At 48.7% G+C, this 18507-nt stretch overlaps 1 protein-coding gene across 1 annotated transcript in view; it reads right to left on the reverse strand.

The window, feature by feature from the left end:
• Positions 1 to 1595: 1595 nt before the first annotated feature.
• WDR59 (WD repeat domain 59) overlaps positions 1596 to 18507 on the reverse strand; it is a 49387-nt gene continuing 32475 nt past the window's right edge. The window contains exons 19-26 of the mRNA XM_048516064.1: positions 9401 to 9534; positions 7510 to 7591; positions 6243 to 6355; positions 5440 to 5578; positions 5275 to 5347; positions 4575 to 4698; positions 3943 to 4085; positions 1596 to 3028 (exon numbers count right to left, since the gene is read on the reverse strand). Of these exons, the coding sequence (XP_048372021.1) occupies positions 2793 to 3028; positions 3943 to 4085; positions 4575 to 4698; positions 5275 to 5347; positions 5440 to 5578; positions 6243 to 6355; positions 7510 to 7591; positions 9401 to 9534 (1044 nt within the window). The 3' untranslated portion in view covers positions 1596 to 2792. The remainder of the gene's footprint in view (positions 3029 to 3942; positions 4086 to 4574; positions 4699 to 5274; positions 5348 to 5439; positions 5579 to 6242; positions 6356 to 7509; positions 7592 to 9400; positions 9535 to 18507) is intronic.

An 18507-nucleotide genomic window follows, 5' to 3' on the forward strand; every position in this document is an offset into this window, starting at 1 on the left:
ACTTCTCCTGGGTTTTTGCTTTCCACAAAGAAAAGTACTACAGCAAAAACAGTGGAAACATCAAGAAACAGCAGAAATGGGTCACAGGTAAGCGAAGAAGCTCTTATGATAGTGGCAGCGAGGCAGGATCTGAGGGAAGGTGCCCCTTCACCCCAGAGCACGTGATGGTCTGGGTTGGAAAACTGCCACACTCACCTTGGAGGGGAGGGGTACCTCCTCAGTTCCTTAGAAACTAAAAACTCCTGTCCTGCAGCTGTCTTGTGATGCACAGTCTCAGCTGCACTGAAGACAGAAGATGCCGCTTATTCCTCAGCCACTGGTGCACTGCTTCCCCCTTGTGGACAGGATGAACTGCTGCCTGACTCCTTCCCCAACCCAGAAATATCAAACCTACCCATGCCCTCAAGCAAGAAATTTCTGGCACTTCTTCAAGCTGATGTGGAGGTTTCAGGGGAGATGTATGACTCTACTGCTGGTTCCAGTCTGAAAACAGGGAAGAGCTGTTTCTTTGCTTGGTGCAGAGACGGAATGCACCTGCTTTGAATTAAGACCCAGAAGTGTGAGGAAGCAAGAACATTTCCCTCTTAGGATGCGTCCGTGAAACATAGAAAGTGGCTTTTTGGCCGATGTGGACAAATCATCTCCAGCCAAGGGAAAGGCCCGGATAAGAACAGCCAGCAATAGGTCAAGCTAGAGCCTCACCTTGAGAAGATTGATTCTGACTTGGTACGAGACAATCCCAAGGCGTTCTGGAACAAAACAGCAAATTCTGTGTGGACAACATTCTTGGACAACATTCTTACCATCTCATTTTGGTATTTGAGATGACCAAGTAAAATATACACAAAACAGACTTCCCTCAGAACAGTAGAGCTCATTTTTTTTAAAAAAATCATCCATTATTGAGCTACTGTGATGCCACAAAATCCTAAAGTGGCCGCGAAAAAGAGAGCGAGTAGCATCTACCAATCTCACCCAGCTGCTGTCAGTATGATGGTAATTTTGAAATCACAGGACACAGAACTTTCCCTCTACCTATCACATTTTCAATCTTGCCCATCCACCAAGGAGTTCAATAGCATGGTACCATGTTTTTACCTTCTTTTATTCTGACCACAAGACAGTAAGGTCAAGTCAGCTAAGTGAGTGATGGCTCCAGTGTGGTGTAGTGGTTAAAAGCAGGTGGATTCTAATGTGGAGAACCGGGTTTGACTCCCCACTTCTCCACCTGAGTGGCAGAGACTTATCTGGCGAACCAGATGTGTTTCACACTCCTACATTCCTGCTGGGCAACCTTGGGCTAGTCACAGTTGTCTCCAACTCTCTCAGCCCCACCTACCTCACCAGGCGTCTGTTGTGGGGAGAGGAAGGGAAAGGAGCTTGTAAGCCACCTTGAGTCTCCTTACTGGAGAGAAAGGTGGGGTATAAATCCAAACTCCTCCTCTTCTTCTCAAAGTGAGTTTCATGGTTGACCAGGAATTTGGACCCCGGACTCCCCAGATCCTACTCCAACCCTCTCAGCAGTTACATTAACAGCAGAAGTGCAAATGCTTGTCTATGAAGAACAGCACGACTCATAAACCACCCAGCAAAAATGCAAGAGCAAAAGAACTTTATAAAATATTTGTTTTAAATAATGGAACACACACCACCAGCTTCCTCGCCCACAAGGCTTCAAGAATGGCCTGTGTGGTATCTACCCCAAGATGGGCTCAGCATGCCTGGATCCAGGTACTGAACGGTTAAGCTCAGTGCAAACCTTGCAGCCACCTCCCGCATGCAACTGCACCCACAAGAGATTTAGGTGTTTCCTTGGAGGAGAGGTGTCTCCTTACCCATTCCCCTGGGCTTTGAATGCAATTCAGCATCACAGATACTGATATTTTAGCCCAAAAACAAAAACTATAAACCCCCGTCACACCAAGTGTTACAGTTCCTTCACGTGCCTTGCAGACCTGCTTTTTAAAGAACCCATTCCTGCACTTGAACATTTGTCAAATCCATTCCAACACTCCGGGAGGGAGAATAGCAAGGTCTGGTCAGAAAGAACAACCCTCGCCAGCTTCTTTTCCCAAGGAAAAAAAAGGAAGAAATTGTTCTGGCCCGTCGATGTCCCAAAACAAAGTGTCCCCCGTGTCCCAAATGAAGCAGGAAATCTACCACCCAGAGGAGAACTTCTGTCCGGCGCTCATTCCCTTATACAGCACCATCCCGCTCGTGAGGAAGAATTAAATTCAACTAACGCTGTCAACAGGGCTGTCGATGTTCTCTATTAGTATGGAAAGCTTTTTCTCAAGAGTTTTAATCCGTCTCTTTGTAGGGAACTTTACGAGGCCAAGGAATGGCTGTTCTGGGCGGGGGGGAAAGCCACCGAAACAAGTATGTAACACCTTTAATTTCCAGTCTGTGGCACACTTCTTTCCAAGCCTCCAACCAAGTGACCCCAAGAACATTCATGCTCCACTCTTCCAAGACCTGAGATCCCTTCGTAGGTCAGGAACTATTTCACCTTACCAACCTACAATGATTGTCCTTTGCATATGATTCCTTTTGCCCTGTAGGAAGATTCTGCCGAGGCAGGAAGTCCTAAGAGAGCTCGTGAGAGGCTCTTGGACGATCACCAGCTCCACTGACCAACTTTCTGCCAGAGGCCACAGAACTCCAGCAGCCACCAAGATGCCCTGTCACTTTCCCCAGAAGCGACAGGGAGGGATCAGGGAACCTCCTTGCTTTCCACATGTGACCTCAACATGGACTCTGCCCGCTGTCAATCAGGCTCCGGGGATGCTCCATCAGAACGTATTCTCCAGCAAGCAGTGGCAGCCGCAGCCCGTGGGACACACTTCCTGGGTGCGGAACCATTCCATCATGTGACTGGTGTGTCCTCCGTGCCCGCAGGTCAGACAGAAGTTGGAGGAGCCTCGCACGGCCACGTGGCAGATGGCACATTGGAATGAAAAGCCCTTGCAGGCGGCACACTGAATGCCACGTACCTCGCTGTGGCAGTGGCTGCAGTAGACTCCGAACTCTGCAAGAAGAGCAAAAGATGCATTACGGTGGAGGCAAGCTGGAGACGGCAGAGAAACCACAACAAGAGGGTGCATGAGGGTTTTATTGGCAAACTGGAATCTAATCTGCTACTCAAAAACCAGGCTTATTGTATCATGTTCCACTTGGACAGGGGGGTGGAGAGAGACTCTGCAAGTGGTCTGCATTAACATGTTGCTTGGTTCTGCCTTTCTTTTTCAGGTTGTTGTAGAGCTGGCTCTAGAATGCAACCCCTACCCACACACCATTTCTACCGGTGAACTGAACTCAAAAGGTTTCTCTGCTTTTTAGTCACACACAAGAAAGGAGGACAGATGGGACTGCAAATCCTAGCCCAAAGGGCAGGTGTAGGCATCAGGTGCAAATGGACCCGAGAGATGAAGCCGAAAGGTGGAGAGACGTGAAAACAATCCAGGAGCCTTTTGATATGGCAGAAAGATGCTCAGCGAATGAACACTGAAAATCCACACATCGTTTCATTTCAGGTATACTCTTAAGTGCTCTTGATGCCTGCAGGTCAACTTATTAATCTACTTACTTCAATCGCAGTCCGTCTCCTTGCTACGTCTTAAGGCGGATTACGGGATAAAAACAAGCCGTATAAGACAGACTACAAATGTTGCATAAGTAAGCCTATTGTGTCTCGTCAGGAGAAAAGTAGTGGCTCTCTCACATCTTACAGCACGTTTTGGAAAGTAAGGAAATGCCTTCCTTCTTTCAGAGTCTGTCTCAGACATGTCATGGCAGGGCTGACTCTTCTTCTTGGCCTTCCAAGTTAAAAACCAGTATATCTAATGGGAAGTAGGAGATGCTCTCGTGCTACCTTTGTTTGTTAAATGCTACTTTAAATTGTACCACCACAGCAAGATCCCACCCCTCTAGACTTCCACTCACCAATCCCCTTGTGAGGTTCAGGAGGACAAGAGACAAATTTGAGGACTTCGGCCCGCTTCTCTCGCAGACCCCAGCGGTAGAGGATTTCTCCATAGCACTTCTTGAAGTCATCAAACTGCTGCATGTTGGCTGGGTCCAGCAGCCTAGGGAGACGGCCCAAAAAGCCTCATGTCAATGTGGTGTGGGAAGCAGTCCCCAGTTAATCCCAGAATCAACACACATGCTGCCATTGTAAAGACAGGGGCACTGGACTGGGGTGGTGGTGATTTCCCGCCAAACATATGTTAATTTCTGCTCCTGCCGCTCCAACTCGTCACAACAGGAAAAACAAAAAGACAAGCAAACAAAATATAGGAATGACTAAAAAGTGCATCACTTGAGAAAGAGGACCGTGATTTCAGTTCCAAGGAAACAAACAGTGCCCCAACTGTACGCCATGTTCTGAGGACGGGCATGTGCAAGACAAACACAGACCCACTTATGGGAAGAGGAAGCGTGTCAAATCAGTCAATAGGAGCAGAGCGGGGAGACTCCAAAGGTCTCCGATGAGGTCATAAAATGCTTGGGGAGGTGGGAGCTTTTTCATAACAGTGAGACACACATCCGGCCAAGACCCTCGCACCCACCATCACCTTTTGTTCCTGTCGTGCTGATCCTTCTCACGGTCTCGGTGATCAGTGTACGCCAAGTTGCCAAAACGGAAGTCATCGGGGGAAGACTCACCCCAGGCTAACGCGTGCTCCATCTCTTTGCCAGCTGCGGAATTCAAAAGAGCAGGCCTCAAAACAAACACTGCCTTGGAACGCATTAAGCTGGCCGGATCACAGGAACTAAGCAGGGTCAGCCCAGTTTAGTACATTGATATGAGACGCCCAAGGAGTACCCGAGTCACTATGCAGAGGCAGACAATGACAAACCCACTCTGTTAGTCTCCAGCCTAGAAAACCCTGCTGGGTCGCCACTGTTGGCTGTGACTTGGCGGCACTTTACACACACATCTGGACCCCCATCCCTGGGAAGATATGCTCCTGTGTTAGCAGGTGGTCAGCTGCAACACCATGTCCTCAATTACTACCAGGAATGCTCACTTAAAAGCCAGTTCTATCCCACCTTTCTACCATAACACAGTCCTACAAACTGTGACTAGCCCAAGGTCACCCAGTTGGCGTGTGTTGGAATGCACAGGCTAATCTGAATTCCCTAGATAAGCCTCCACAGCTCAGCTGGCAGAGCGCCGAATCAAACCCGGTTCCTCCAGATTAGTGTACACCTACTCTTAACCACTACGCCACTGCTGCTCTTGGTCTTTACAAATTAACTGCATGGACCTACCTAAGTTCCAGCTGCTGGTGCTGAGTCCGGGGTCCGACATGCTGGAACAGGAGCCTGATGAGGTGAAGCTGGGCTGTTGCGGGAGAAAGAGGAGGAGATGAACACCTGGATCAGCCCCTTTTGACCAGGGGGGTGGGGCAGTGGATACCAAAAATATACCCTTACATATCGGCTGTGGCTGGAGGAGCGCAGTGGGAACAGTCCAGAGGAAAGTGGAGCTCCCTGAGGATGGGACTGAGCCTCAAAGACGCTGCACAGCATAGCCAGGGTCTGCACGTCGTGGAGCTGGCAATAATGGGCCACCCTTGGAAACAGGAAGAGAAAAATGGGTGGGTCAGAAAGCAGTGGGGAGGGCAAGGCACGGCACAGTGGTTAGAGAACAGGGTGACGATCTGGAAGACCCCGGTTTGAATCCCTGCCCTGCCATGGAAGCTCGCTGGGTGACCTTGGCCCAGTCACTTTTTCTCTCAGTCTACTTCACACGGTGTGTGGTTGGGAGAGTGAAATGGGGTGAGGGACAGCATGATCTTATTCCAATTCCAAAGCCTTTATTGGCATTATAAATTACGGAGTTAGTAAAAAGGGGGAATGATCTTATAAGTCACTGTGAATCCCCACTGGGGAGAAAAGCAAGGTAATTCTACTGGCTGCTGTATGTTTTCCAGATGTATGACTGTAGTCTGTGACTGGCATCTTCACAGGCATATCACGGCAAGATGTGTTTCTTTCCACACTGCGGCCTCTGAATATACTAGCCATAGATGTGGGCGAAATGTTAGGAGCAAAAGCTACCAGACCACGGCCGCACAGTCCGGAAAACACACAACAACCTGTTGATTCTGGCTGTGAAAACCTTTAACAATACAGGGTATAAATATTTTATTTATTTATTTATTTATTTATTATATTTATATACCGCCCTCCCCAAAGGCTCAGAGGAAGATGTACCACAAAGTCTAGGTACCTACAGAGATTCCAGGAGCTGGCGGCCAAACGGGTGCTGGGCCCAAGGGGTCTCCAAGTCTGGGTCGGAGTTTGGGCCGAGGCAGAGATCGGTTGCAACTGTGGCCAGTGACCAGACCTGGAAAAAGAAATATCAGACACCATCTTCAAGGGATGTTAGAAGCTGGCACCTAGCCAGGGGTCTTGGGTCTATGTTTTATGGCAGGCCACAGCAAACTAGTCATTTCTTGCTGTGACAAACGCAGAGCAGGCCAGACAGCCGTGGTCCTGGGCCCGTGGTCCCATTTGTGAGTTTAGTGGGGGGGGTGGGGGGGGGGAAGGCCTCCCTTCAAAAACACACCGTGCTGGCTGCGGTCAATACTGAAGCCTCTTGGCCAGCAAACCAGAACAGACAAGTCAGGAAGCAAAAGCTGGAAGTTCCTGCTGTTCTACAAACCTTAGTGGGCTCACAGCAGGTGAAGCCAAGCAATGAAGGCAGAACTCAAAATATTTATGCGTGACACAGACCTGCCACCAAAACCAGCATCCTCTTCCCCATATCATGCTATCATCAGATCGTTCAATTCCCTGCCATTGCTCCACATCACAGGCCTAATGTCCCTATGTCACCATCAAAGGATGCCTGTGACGAGACCTTGCTGTTTTCAGTGACAGCTCTGCATTCTGCATAACATGAGATCCATGGAGCGTTTTGAAAGTTTTGAAGCCAGACATGTGTCAAAAAGGTCCAGTTTCTTTCCTACGCTGCAGAAAACAGTGGAATCCAAAAGCAGGCAGAAAGATCTGAAAGTACATGCTATCTGGCTAGGAGCAGGGCCAGATTAGACTAATTCTTCTAAGCCTACATATGTCTATGCTTGCTTTTTTCATTGCTTTTTCATAGTCCCTCTTTCCATCTGCTTTTTAATTGTGCTAACTCAGAGCCAGCATGGTATGGTGGTAAAGAGCTGGTGCACTCTAATCTGGAGAACCGGGTTTGATTCCCCACTCTGCCATTTGAGCTGCGGAGGCTTCAGCACATGCCAGCTGGGTGACCTTGGGCTAGTCACAGTTCTTCGGAGCTCTCTCAGCCCTTATCCAAACAGATGATCTTCCCTCCCCTCACAAAAGCTGGCAATGCACTGCGATGTTCCCTGAGCAGCTGAACATTCTGAGCAAGCCCTTCGACACAGCCAATCGGAGACTTCACTGTTTTAGTTGTAATCCATAACAAACAAAGGCTGTGGCAAAGCTTCCACTAAGCACCCATCCAGTCCCTCTCAGGAGCGATACCTGCAAGAGGTCCCTGCGTCCCACAGTCACAGCTGAGGCGGCATTCTTCTGGCACGTCTCTTGAATGTCGGCCACATTCAGGCTGAATGGAAAGAAAATCGGCCGCTTATAAAAGGAGGAAGGGCTAGATCCCTCTCTCTTCAAACAGACACAAGGCAAAAAAACCCCAAAAGGAACGTTTCACTTCCCACCTATCTTTCCATGGTCTGTGAATGAAATTAGATGCCATAGAGCACATACCAGTTGCTATCAAATTCTTCCCATCCTTGCAATGTGGAATATCACTTTTCCCTTGTTGAGGCCTATCAGCACTGTTTATCTTTCCCTAAATCTGAGGCACCATTTGCATGCCAGGGGCAGGCCTCTATTTCCCCAGACCTGCGCACTTCAAAGACAGTTTCTAAGAAAATGACACACCTGACTCTTTGGGACAGGGAAAAAGAGATCACTGCCTGTCATCAGCAAAGGGAACAATGTAGGCTTAGGTTAAGTGAAGACTCAACCTTACAATGGTTAGAATTGATTTTGAGTTCCAGAGCTTGGTTACCTTCAGGGATCCCCTCCCTTATAAACACACTCAAGAATATATAGCAAATGGCCTTTCCTGTTCTTGTTTTGAAGGACACTTGTAATCAGACATTTTTATGACAATTAAGTAAAAAGACAAATCAAGTAAAATATACCTAAGCGCTAGCAAACAAAGAGACGTTACAATACACTCAGAACGGGGAAACACTCCCTCAAACATGGGACATTTAATATGCTTCTGGAGTTAAATTAAGCCTAATCTTTAGAGACTACCTATATTAAAACCATAAACCACAGAATGACTCATCAACCTCCCTCCTCCCTTCAATGGTACAGCTTTACTGGCCATAGCCTTAAGCCTAACCACACTAATATTTATACACACTCACAAGATTTAATTTAACAAGGATAAGCGCAGAGTTCTACATCAGAGTAACAAAAATGAGAAGCACACATACTGGAAGAGAGATATACTTCTGGGTAGCCATGTGTGTATGAACAAGATCTTGGGGCATAGGTGGACAGTAAGTTCAATATAAGCAATCAGTGTGATGAAGAGGCAAAAAAGGCGAATATGGTCTTTGGCTATACCAACAGAGGGGTTACATCCAAACTGCAAGATGTCGTAGGCCCACTGTACGTTTCATTGGTCAGGCCGCACCTGGATTACTGTGTGTAGTTCTGGAGGCCTCATTTCAAAAAGGGTGCAGACAGAATAGAGCAGGTGCAGAGGACAGCAACATGGATGATTAGAGGCCAGGAGACCAGTCCCCATGAGGAAAGGCTGAGGGAAATGTTCTGTCTGGAGAAGGGGGACATGATTGCTCTCTTCAAGGATCTGAAGAGCCGTCAATTAAGAGTAGGGCAGTAAGCTGGGTAATCATTTTTCCCACCTCGGAAGGCTGAGTCAATCTAGAGCTGGCTACCTGAAACCGACACCTGTTGCGACAGAATTCAGCGTGTGAGTAGAGCTTCGACTGCAGTTCGGAAGCTTATCGCTATGCACCCCGGGGCTCCTCAGAAGTCTTCAGGTGACTTTTAAAACACACTTAAGATCTTGAGAAATCTTTAGGTTGCCGCCGAACCTCTTGTTCTATCCTGCTGCTGTAAGCATGGCTGCTCATCTACAACTTTTGTCAAGGAAGGATATTTAACACAAATTTGTGTTCTGGAAGAGGGGCTTCGGGTCACCGCCTTGCCCTGTAGGGAGGACCCACACGCACCTAGAAGGGCTGCCGACAGAAACCATCAGGGGCAGGACCTCCAGTTCCCAAGAACACTGCTGGGTGCCCCTTCCAAAAATTATAGCGGTTGTCAGGACTGCTCAAGGCAGGTTCTGCTCACAGGGGGTCCGTGTACTTACATATACATCTCCCCAAGTGACTTGTGGACAGGGAGCAGGCAAGAGATGTCTTGAATGATCACCTTCCCAGCAGCTTTGACGGGCCGGTTGCTGGCATCTGTGCCTTCTCGTTTGTTCTTCCACCGCCTGGATTTCTGGGGTAGAAAGAGCCACAGGTTATAGGATGCAGAGGGGATGTGATAATTTTGGGAGGGCAGGGGATAATTCTGGAGGACTCTAGTCAGTCCACAGCCCTCAGAACTTGTCCTAGTAAACAATGGGCAGGTTATACATGGTGGGGGTCGGCGGGGAGAATGTTCCATTCAAGGCAGGCAAAAAGCAGCAAGGACAGAGCGGGAGGGGTCTGGAATATTTGGTGGGCAATGCCCAGACGAGTCTGCTGAAGCAACGAGAGAAAAACCCTTGCAGGCAATTTGGTGGAAAGCCTTCTCCTCCAGCCCCTGCTTCAGCCACAGGTCTAATGGTGAGACGTGTGCCCCAAGCACGAAGAAGGGGGGGAAACTGACTCACTTATCCTTAGAGAAGAACAGAAGACTGAAAGGGATTCATCCCCCTTATCAGTCTGCAAAACGGAGGCTGTCCATTAGATCAGTTAAAGCTGTCTCTGCCCCATAACCTGGTATGAAGCAGATTGCAAAGGGGAGAAAGACTGAGGGATCACCCAGTAACCTTTGCCCGTTTCGCCTCGATGGCTTCTTCTAAAAAAGCAAGTTGGGAGTTGTCCTCAAATTAGCCATAACCTCTTGACTGACAGAGGGCTTTTTAACACTCTTTCTGACACTCTGGGAAGTTCTCCTCTGATGGGGAGGATTTACGGAGTGCATTAGGAGCTCTTTCTTCTTACTCCTGCTCAATTCTAACTTCCAAGGACGGGCAAGGATTCAAGATACAAGAACAGCCTTTGCACAACTTGGGACCTTTGTCAACATCAGCCAGAGAGGCTACAGCAAAACTACTGAAAAGGGACCCAGGGATGTTTCAGACACTCCCGCCATATGATCCACTACCAAACTGGAATGGATCTGAGGGATGATCGGCAAAGAACTGTGTGCAAGCATTAATGCTAACAAATTACTACCATTCTGGGATTCAGGCTGTATGAGTCACAGAGGCGTAGCTGGGCCAGAGTATGCCCGGTGTGCACTCTGTGTTTTCTGGTCCCCCCCTCTCCGTGGCGCCTTGCCCCTCCGCCCCCACCCCTTACCTTAGTGCAGGGTGGAGAAGTGGCCTGTTCCCTTCAGGCTGAAAACAGCCTTGTGGGAACTACACTTCCCATGAGACTCTGGGGCTCGCAAAGTCTCCTGGGAAGTGTAGTTCCCACCTGGTCTCCTGGGAAGTGTAGTTCCCTCCTGGTAGCTCTGCCTCTGATGAGTCACCATGTATCAAGTTATCCTAATTAATTGTTGTAAATGCAATTCAGGTGATAACGCTAAGCGAAGAAGTATCCTTTCTTTGCCGTTGTAGTTGCTGTGTGCTCTACAACATGCTCTGGTCGTATTTGCCGCTAGTTTTCTGGTATCTCTTAAAATGCCTCCGAACAATCCTTTATTCCCTTAGCTGGGCAGAAAACCACAGGGACCAAACCTCCACCTGCCTAAGGGAGGAAGAGCACACCAGGAAACCACCCTACTGGCCCCGTGGAGACTAGCCTTCCAGGACCTCCAGAAGGCCTCTCAGCAGAATCCCCGCCATTAAGACACTCACAATCCCCATTAAGAACATAAGAAAGAGTCTGCTGGATCAGACCAGAGTCCATCTAGTCCAGAATTCTGCAACTTGCAGTGGCCCACCAGATGCCTTTGGGATCTCCCATGCAGGATGTGAAAGCAATGGCCTTCTGCTGCAGCTGCTGCTTCCGAGCACTAGGTCTGCGAAGGCATTTGCAATCTCAGATCAAGGAGGATCAAGATTGGTAGCCATAGATCGACTTCTCCTCCATAAATCTGTCCAAGCCCTTTTTAAAGCTATCCAGGTTAGTGGCCATTACCACCTCCTGTGGCATCATCTTCCAAACACCAATCACACGTTGCGTGAAGAAGTGTTTCCTTTTATTAGTCCTTATTCTTCCCCCCAGCATTTTCAATTATGCCCCCTGGTTCTAGTATTGTGAACCATTTTGAAGTCCTAGAGAAACGTCAGTCTTGTACTGTTCTAACCAGGTGGCTGCTTTAGCAGGGAGGAGACGACTAACCATCCTTCAACAAAACAGGGTTCACGCATGCTGCACTTTTGGTATTGCTCAAAGCATTGGTATCGCTCAAAGCGTTCACAGCCAGGTAGAGCATCTCTCCAGCAGAAAGAAAAGGAGGGGGGCATCTAGGAGGTCGTGTATCTCCCAGTTTGAATGACATGTGAGTCTCGGTTGTTAACATAACGGCACGTGCAAGTACACAAGGCACAATTCCGCAGAAGTTCCCATAAGTACCCATTAAGACTCGGAGTTGCTTTGAGAGTAGCAAGGAAGCCACAAAGCGGAAGCTGAAACATGTGCTTGATGAGAGGAGCACATCTCAAAGACCTGGGCAGACGATCCACCCGCCCGTTGACTCGCCGCACAGAGAGGTATCGCTCCACTGAGATAGGCTTTTAAAAAGAAGTTGATAGACTAGCAACTGCACGAGGAGAAGAGTCAACTAGACCCTTGGATGTAAAAAAACTTTTAAAATATTTATAATTTGCCTTTTATATATTCTGTTAGGCCATTAAAGGTTTTCGATTTTATTTGAGCCAACTATCGCCCACTTAATTCCATAGATTTGAAAGCCACTGCCAGGTCACCTTCCACTATTTGGGGAAAGAGTTGGGTTTTACACCCACTTTTCTCTTTTCTCTTCTGCACAGAGCCTCAAAGCGGCTTACAAACAGCTTCCCTTCCCCTCCCCACAACAGACACCTTATGAGGAGGGTGGGGCTGAGAGGGAGAGACACGTAACTAGCCCAAGGTCAACTAGCAGGCTTCCAGTGGAGGAGCAGGGAAAACAAACCCAGTTCACCGGATCAGAGCTCATGTGGAGGAGTGGGGAATCAAACCTGGTTCTCCAGATTAGAGTTCGCTTTTCTTTTTTAAAAATATATATTTTATTAAGTATTTAAAATTTACAAAATTTCACAACTGAGTAATCAGAGTCCGCTATTCTTAACCACTATACCATGCTGGCTCTTCCCGCTGGAATTTGTCATTGGGAGTCTGCTCCCTTCAGGGGCTTGGAACTAAGCTCTTTCCCTAAAGACACAAAGAAGACATAACCCCTCAGACGGCCCAAGGCAGCTGTACTCAGGGACAGAGCGAGGGGGAAGGGCACCCGGTGCGCGCGCAGACCACGAGCCACTCCAAGCCCCTGGAACGCCCCCCCTGGAACGCCCCGTCTTGCCCCCCACACCTCCGGAATGCCTCCGCAGAGGCTCCTGCCCGGTGTGTCATGCATCCCCCCACCCCCTCAGCGCTATGCCTCTGGCTGTACTGCTGCTCCTCTGACATCTGGCCCATATTGTTGTTCTCTGCTGATTTCCTGATGGTTCCTTAGCAGGCATAGTTATCAAGCTGTAAGGTGTGGGGAGGGGGCGCTAGGACCTTCATAGGGCCCGGATTTCAGCACTGTCCAGAAGTCAGGTGTTGCAGAAAGAGTGTCCTGAGAGTCCAAGGGCAGGCCCACTTTCCCCAAGAGACACTGACCTGCAAATGCTAGTTCAGGTGCACCAGAGGGCAGGAACGACTCCTACTTATGCTGGAAAGGCAAAGCAAATGGAAGTTTGGCAGCGCAACTGAAGGCTCGACAGAAGAGGCAGGGAAAGAGCAAAAGGGAAAGACGAAAGTCATCGCCCTCTAAACATCAGGAAGACAGACACGAGGGCTTTGCAGGACATGGACGATGGAAGCAGAAATGGCACCAGACGACCACATAGCCTACACGTCTGCACCACCATCACCACACTCATGAGAAGGGACAGCCACGGCCACCAACAGTTCAAGACACAGAGCCGGCCCAAGAATAAAGCCACTGACTGCTTTGTAGCAACCGCTGTGGTCTTTGTCCAATTGGACGGTGTGGGGTGGAACTGCACTTCCACAGGCACACAAGTGCCCAGAGCAGATGGATTTTGCCAGCCCCAATCCACGAGGGAAGGGAGGTTTGCCTGACTCTTGGTCAGAACAGGAAGGAAAGGGTACTCTATGCCCAAACCTGTGCTAGATCCCCATATCATTGATAGTTTAAACTGAAGTACTTCAGGATCAGATTGATTTGAGGGGCGGGGGCAGAGCAGAAGGACTAGCCGGGGTCCCACAGTTGCAGGCCTTCCTCCTTGCCAAATGCTGCTCCGTGGAGATGACAGAAGGATTTGTTTGTGCTCACAGCAGGTAAGACCTCCCTCCCGCCCCCAACAGAAAGACACAAAAGATCATGACCAGACAGCCAGGTATGCTGGCTCACTGGCCGTGAGATCCGCCTGCTGGAAATATAAATAGCACCTCCATTGCTCGGCTGCTTAGGAGGCACAACGGCAGCTTCTTCCTCTGCCTTTTTCTTTCTGTGCAGCCACATCACGAGCATCATCAGGGAGGTTCCATCAGCTCTTTGAAGAACCTGAGACTTGCAAGGGTGGGATGGCTGTGGCAACAGGTTTCTCCACAGCAGGAGAAACACTAGTACCAAGGATATTGCCTCCCCTTGAGCTTCTGATCTACACCTGAAGAAGGTGTTAACAGAGGCTGTACCACTTCTGAACAAGGGTGGGGACATTGTTTTTCAGCCCATTCCATTCCTTGTCATCTGAGTTTCACACAGGGAAACGTTTTAAAAAGTAAGCCCCAAATCCTGCCATCTGAGAAGGTCTGGTCTACTGTTTCATTCATGAGCAAACCAGGCCCCGGACGCTTCCAGCGCAGGTGCTGGGAACTGGAAGCGAAGCTAGGACTGCATACACGGCAAGTATGTTGAATTCATTCTCTCCTGAACCCCAGCCCATCAGCCTTGCCCAAAGAAACCATCTTGCAAGAAGTTCCACTCTTCTTAAATGGGAGGGGGGCGGGGGGCTTGCATGAGTGGACCATGAAGGCAGATCTTACAAATGTGCCATATTATGAAAGCCATCCAGCTACATGGGGCAAATGCCCCATCAGCTCACCAAGCGGCAAGGGCATTTTCAAACGGTACAACCGGGTCACATTCTAAACAGCCGAGCAGGCAAGACAAGAGCCGCTTTGCTGAAAGACAACATGCCACGAACCCAAGGTCCACAGTCCTGGCCCTTGAGAGTCAGGGACTGAAGAGATTCAACCACAGTCTGATTTTTTGGCTGTCTTGTCATACCTGCCTAAGAATGAGAACTTCTCTGGGTGTTAGCTTCTTAGGCATTGATTACTCCTCGGTCTCACCCAAACCTAGCTTCATCCCTGACCAGCACCAAGGGACCCAGGTTCAGGGCAACAAGATACAGCAGGGTGCTCTGCTGGTTAGCAAGCACACAGACCCTACCAGGGGGCAGTCCTTGCCAAGTGATTGAAGCAAAGAATTTCATTTCTAAAACCTGACCTGATCCACTAATGAATATCCCCTGATCGCTGTAACAAGCTCCATAGCACAATGTTATTACAAAGGACTTCTGAACACCATAGATGGGGAAGGGACACCACGGCCAACTCAATATGCTGGCCTCAAACTCTGTGCACGTCGTCTAGGCATACTCAAAGCAGTAGGCCCAGGGGATGGGGAGCCAGGCCCCACTGGCAAAGGTCTCTCTTCCTGCAGAGAGGCAAGCTCCACCACTGTTGGCCTGAGCTCAGGGAAAGTGGGGCAGAGGTGGCTCAGATAGACTAGAGACCCTGATGGGAAGACAGCTTCTCTTGCAAGTTCCCAACTACTGCCTCTTATCCGGTCACCTGATGTGTGAAGTACCAGGTCAGGTGAAGAGGCTTTCAGTGGCCAGTGGCTTTTCTCCCTGTTCCCTGCCCGGTGTGACCAGAAGAGAAACCAGAAGATGGCTCCTCTGGAGCTGGCTGCCTGCATTTTTCCCCCTTCCAACCCAAAAGGAAGAAGAAAAGAATGAAGACGTGAGAGGATCCTAGGCCTACTCTAAGCCTTTCTTTCACCCACAAAGGAGACAACAGATCTCCTTCCCAGAACAAACTGCCTGAGAGAATCTGATAGTCACACACTGTCGCCTTATACTGAATCAGAGAGAAACACAAATAGGCAAGGATTGTACTACAACGACCTTGAGCCTACAGCTCCAAAAAAAAGCGGATGCTCTCAGGTGGTGAGCGTCTTAAATAAAAACTGAAAACATTGCTTTCCATCACTGCCGGCAGAAGTGCTTTGGCCTAGCAGATGAGCTTGTGCCTGCTTCAAAAAGAGTCATTTGTATAAATACAAGCCTCGACGAACATCAAGTTCCGTCCTGAATCCGGCCGACGGGCTAGCTTGTGTCGCTTATGTTAGCTGTATGGTAATGTATTTAGCCTGTGTTGTTTTGGCTAATATATCTACAGGGATAACAAGCAATACTTCAGTTTTTATTTGAGACGCTCACACCCTGATATCACCACCTTTTTTTTTTGAGCTGGAGGCTCAAGGTTGCTGTACTACAATTCTTGCCTATTCATGTTTCTCTTACTGTGTACTACTCCCCAATTCAGTTATTATTATACTGAATCAGGCCATCTGTCCATCAAAGTCAGCACCATCTACGCAGGCGGGCAGCAGCTGCCACCTGATTCTTTTTAACTGGAGAAGCCAGAGATTGAAGATGGGATCTTCTACATGACAAGCAGATGCTCTACCACTGAGCCACAGGCCCTCTGCACCAGGGGTATCCAACTCTGGCGCTTCAGATGTTCCAGGACTACAATTCCCATCAGTACAATTAGCCGTGCCAGCAGGGGCTGATGGGAATTGTAGTCCATGAACATCTGAAGCGCCAGAGTTGGACACCCCTGCTCTACACAGTCCTTCTGTTGCTGCGGGTGCAGAACATTCCCCGGCCAATCTTAGTCCCAGATGGAAAAGTGGGAGAGTAGTGGGAGAGGGGTAAAGGAGGTAGATCTGCCTCCATCTCTGCTGCACTGGGTGCTTGTCTAGACAGCTGGGAGATCTGCAGTTACTAGGAATTTTAACCCCAGAGCTCTGGGCTGCCGGAGCTTGACCAAAGGCTCACAATTTTGAGAACAGGTATTGAGTGCCACAACAAAATGAGAAACGTGGCAGGTTGGGTCCAATCACAGAATGTTCAAAGGTGGCAAAACAGGAGGCAGATGATTCGTGCTCACTGCGGACACAGCATGAATTCCCTGAAGCAGCTCTTAGTTCAACTAAATGGAGACAGATCAGCACAGGGTCTTAGATTTAGAGAAGGGATGCTCGGGAAGAAGCAATCTGGCACCAGGAAATACATCAGGAAGTGCCACAGTGGCACCATTGATGTCAGGTATGGAAGCTGCACTTTAAAGCCATGAAGAAATCATACTGAACTGTACTCGTCTATTTTTGGGGATTTACCAGATATTTCCCAACACTTCCTCAAGCCTGCTTTCGAAGTTGCTAGGGCCTAAGGACACAGAAACTGACAGGAAACTGAGAATAGTACAAGTATGGATGCAGGAAGCTACTTGACAGCCAGCGTGGTGTAGTAGTTAAGAGCAGGTGCACTCTAATCTGGAGAACCGGGTTTGATTCCCCGCTGTGCCACTTGAGCTGTGGAGGCTTATCTGGTGAACTAGATTAGCTTGTGCACTCCAACACATGCCAGCTGGGTGACCTTGGGCCAGTCACAGTTCTTTGGAGCTCTCTCAACCTCACCTACTTCACAGGGTGTTTGTTGGATGTGGGGGGGAGGGTAAGGAGATTGTAAACCCCTTTGAGCCTCCTTACAGGAGAGAAGGGGGAGTAATAAATCCAAACTCTTCTTCTTCTTCTTGTTATATTGAGCCAGACCTTTGGTCTATCAAGGTCAGTCCTGTCTGCTCCCTAACTGGTGGTGGCTCTCTAGGTTTCAGGTGGATGTCTTTCAAATCAAGGACTATTTATTTACTTAATTTTAAATTTATATCCCGCCCTATCAAGTGGAGATGCTGGGGTTTGAGCCCAGGGCCTTCTGCATCCAAAACAGATGTTTGTACATTGAGGCCTGGACTTTTTGTGTGTGGAGCTGTGGATGGGGATATCCCCTTCCATATCCCCTCTCAAAACGCTCAGATCCTGCCATCCTGGGATCCCCAGTCATTACAGCTAATCCAAAATGCCAGCTCTAAGCTCATGAGGCGGTCATACAAAATTTCCCCAAGTCTTGCCCAACTCTGGGTTACGCAAAGCTAAGAAAGTGGCAGATTATTCTTGGGCCCGAGGGCAGCGGACAGAGTTAACTCAAGGGCAGCAGTAACACAGCGCACAGTACCGGGAAGTCGTTAATCGCCTGTATGGACCAACGCCGTCTGGCAGAGCAAGGAGACATCTGCGCATGAGAACGTTATGCCCGGGAGAAGGTGGAGAGGAGGAGAACCATTGAGGGAAAAAAATGAGAAAAGGAAGAAGATAAAAGAGCTGAGAAATGTTGTGAGCAGAAAAACTGAGAGGATTTGCACTGCATCTGGCCACGGCTTTAATTCACCCACTGGGAAACAGGCAAAGGGTCTTATTGCTCCCATTCACCGAGATGTGGAGAACTATTGTGTATCAGTCACTCTCCTGAGCTTCTTCAGCCATACCAGCCTTGCACGAGAGTCTGAATTTGCAATCCTCTATGAACCTGTAATGCTCAATGATACCTGCACTGCTGAGAATGTCCAAATTTTATTGGATTTTATGCTGATGTTGTACAGCACCACGAGCCCATTTGGAAAAGGGCGTCTCATAAATCGAAATAAATAAATAAATAAATAAATAAATAAGTAAGTAAGTACGTAAGTACGTAAGTACGTAAGTAAGTAAGTAAATAAAATGCCACATGTTGCAACAGTTCTCCTCGAGAAAAAGCAGGGGCCACTGAAATGTGACCATGAAAACTACATATATACCGACAGAAGCCCCAGGAGAGGACTTGAGGCGCCACCATCTCCCTTTCTGAACCTACAGCACAAACCAGTGCTACTGATTATGACTCCAACATCAGAACTC

The sequence above is a fragment of the Sphaerodactylus townsendi genome, linkage group LG14 (assembly GCF_021028975.2).
Source record: "Sphaerodactylus townsendi isolate TG3544 linkage group LG14, MPM_Stown_v2.3, whole genome shotgun sequence".
In the NCBI taxonomy this organism is placed as follows: Eukaryota; Metazoa; Chordata; class Lepidosauria; order Squamata; family Sphaerodactylidae; genus Sphaerodactylus; species Sphaerodactylus townsendi.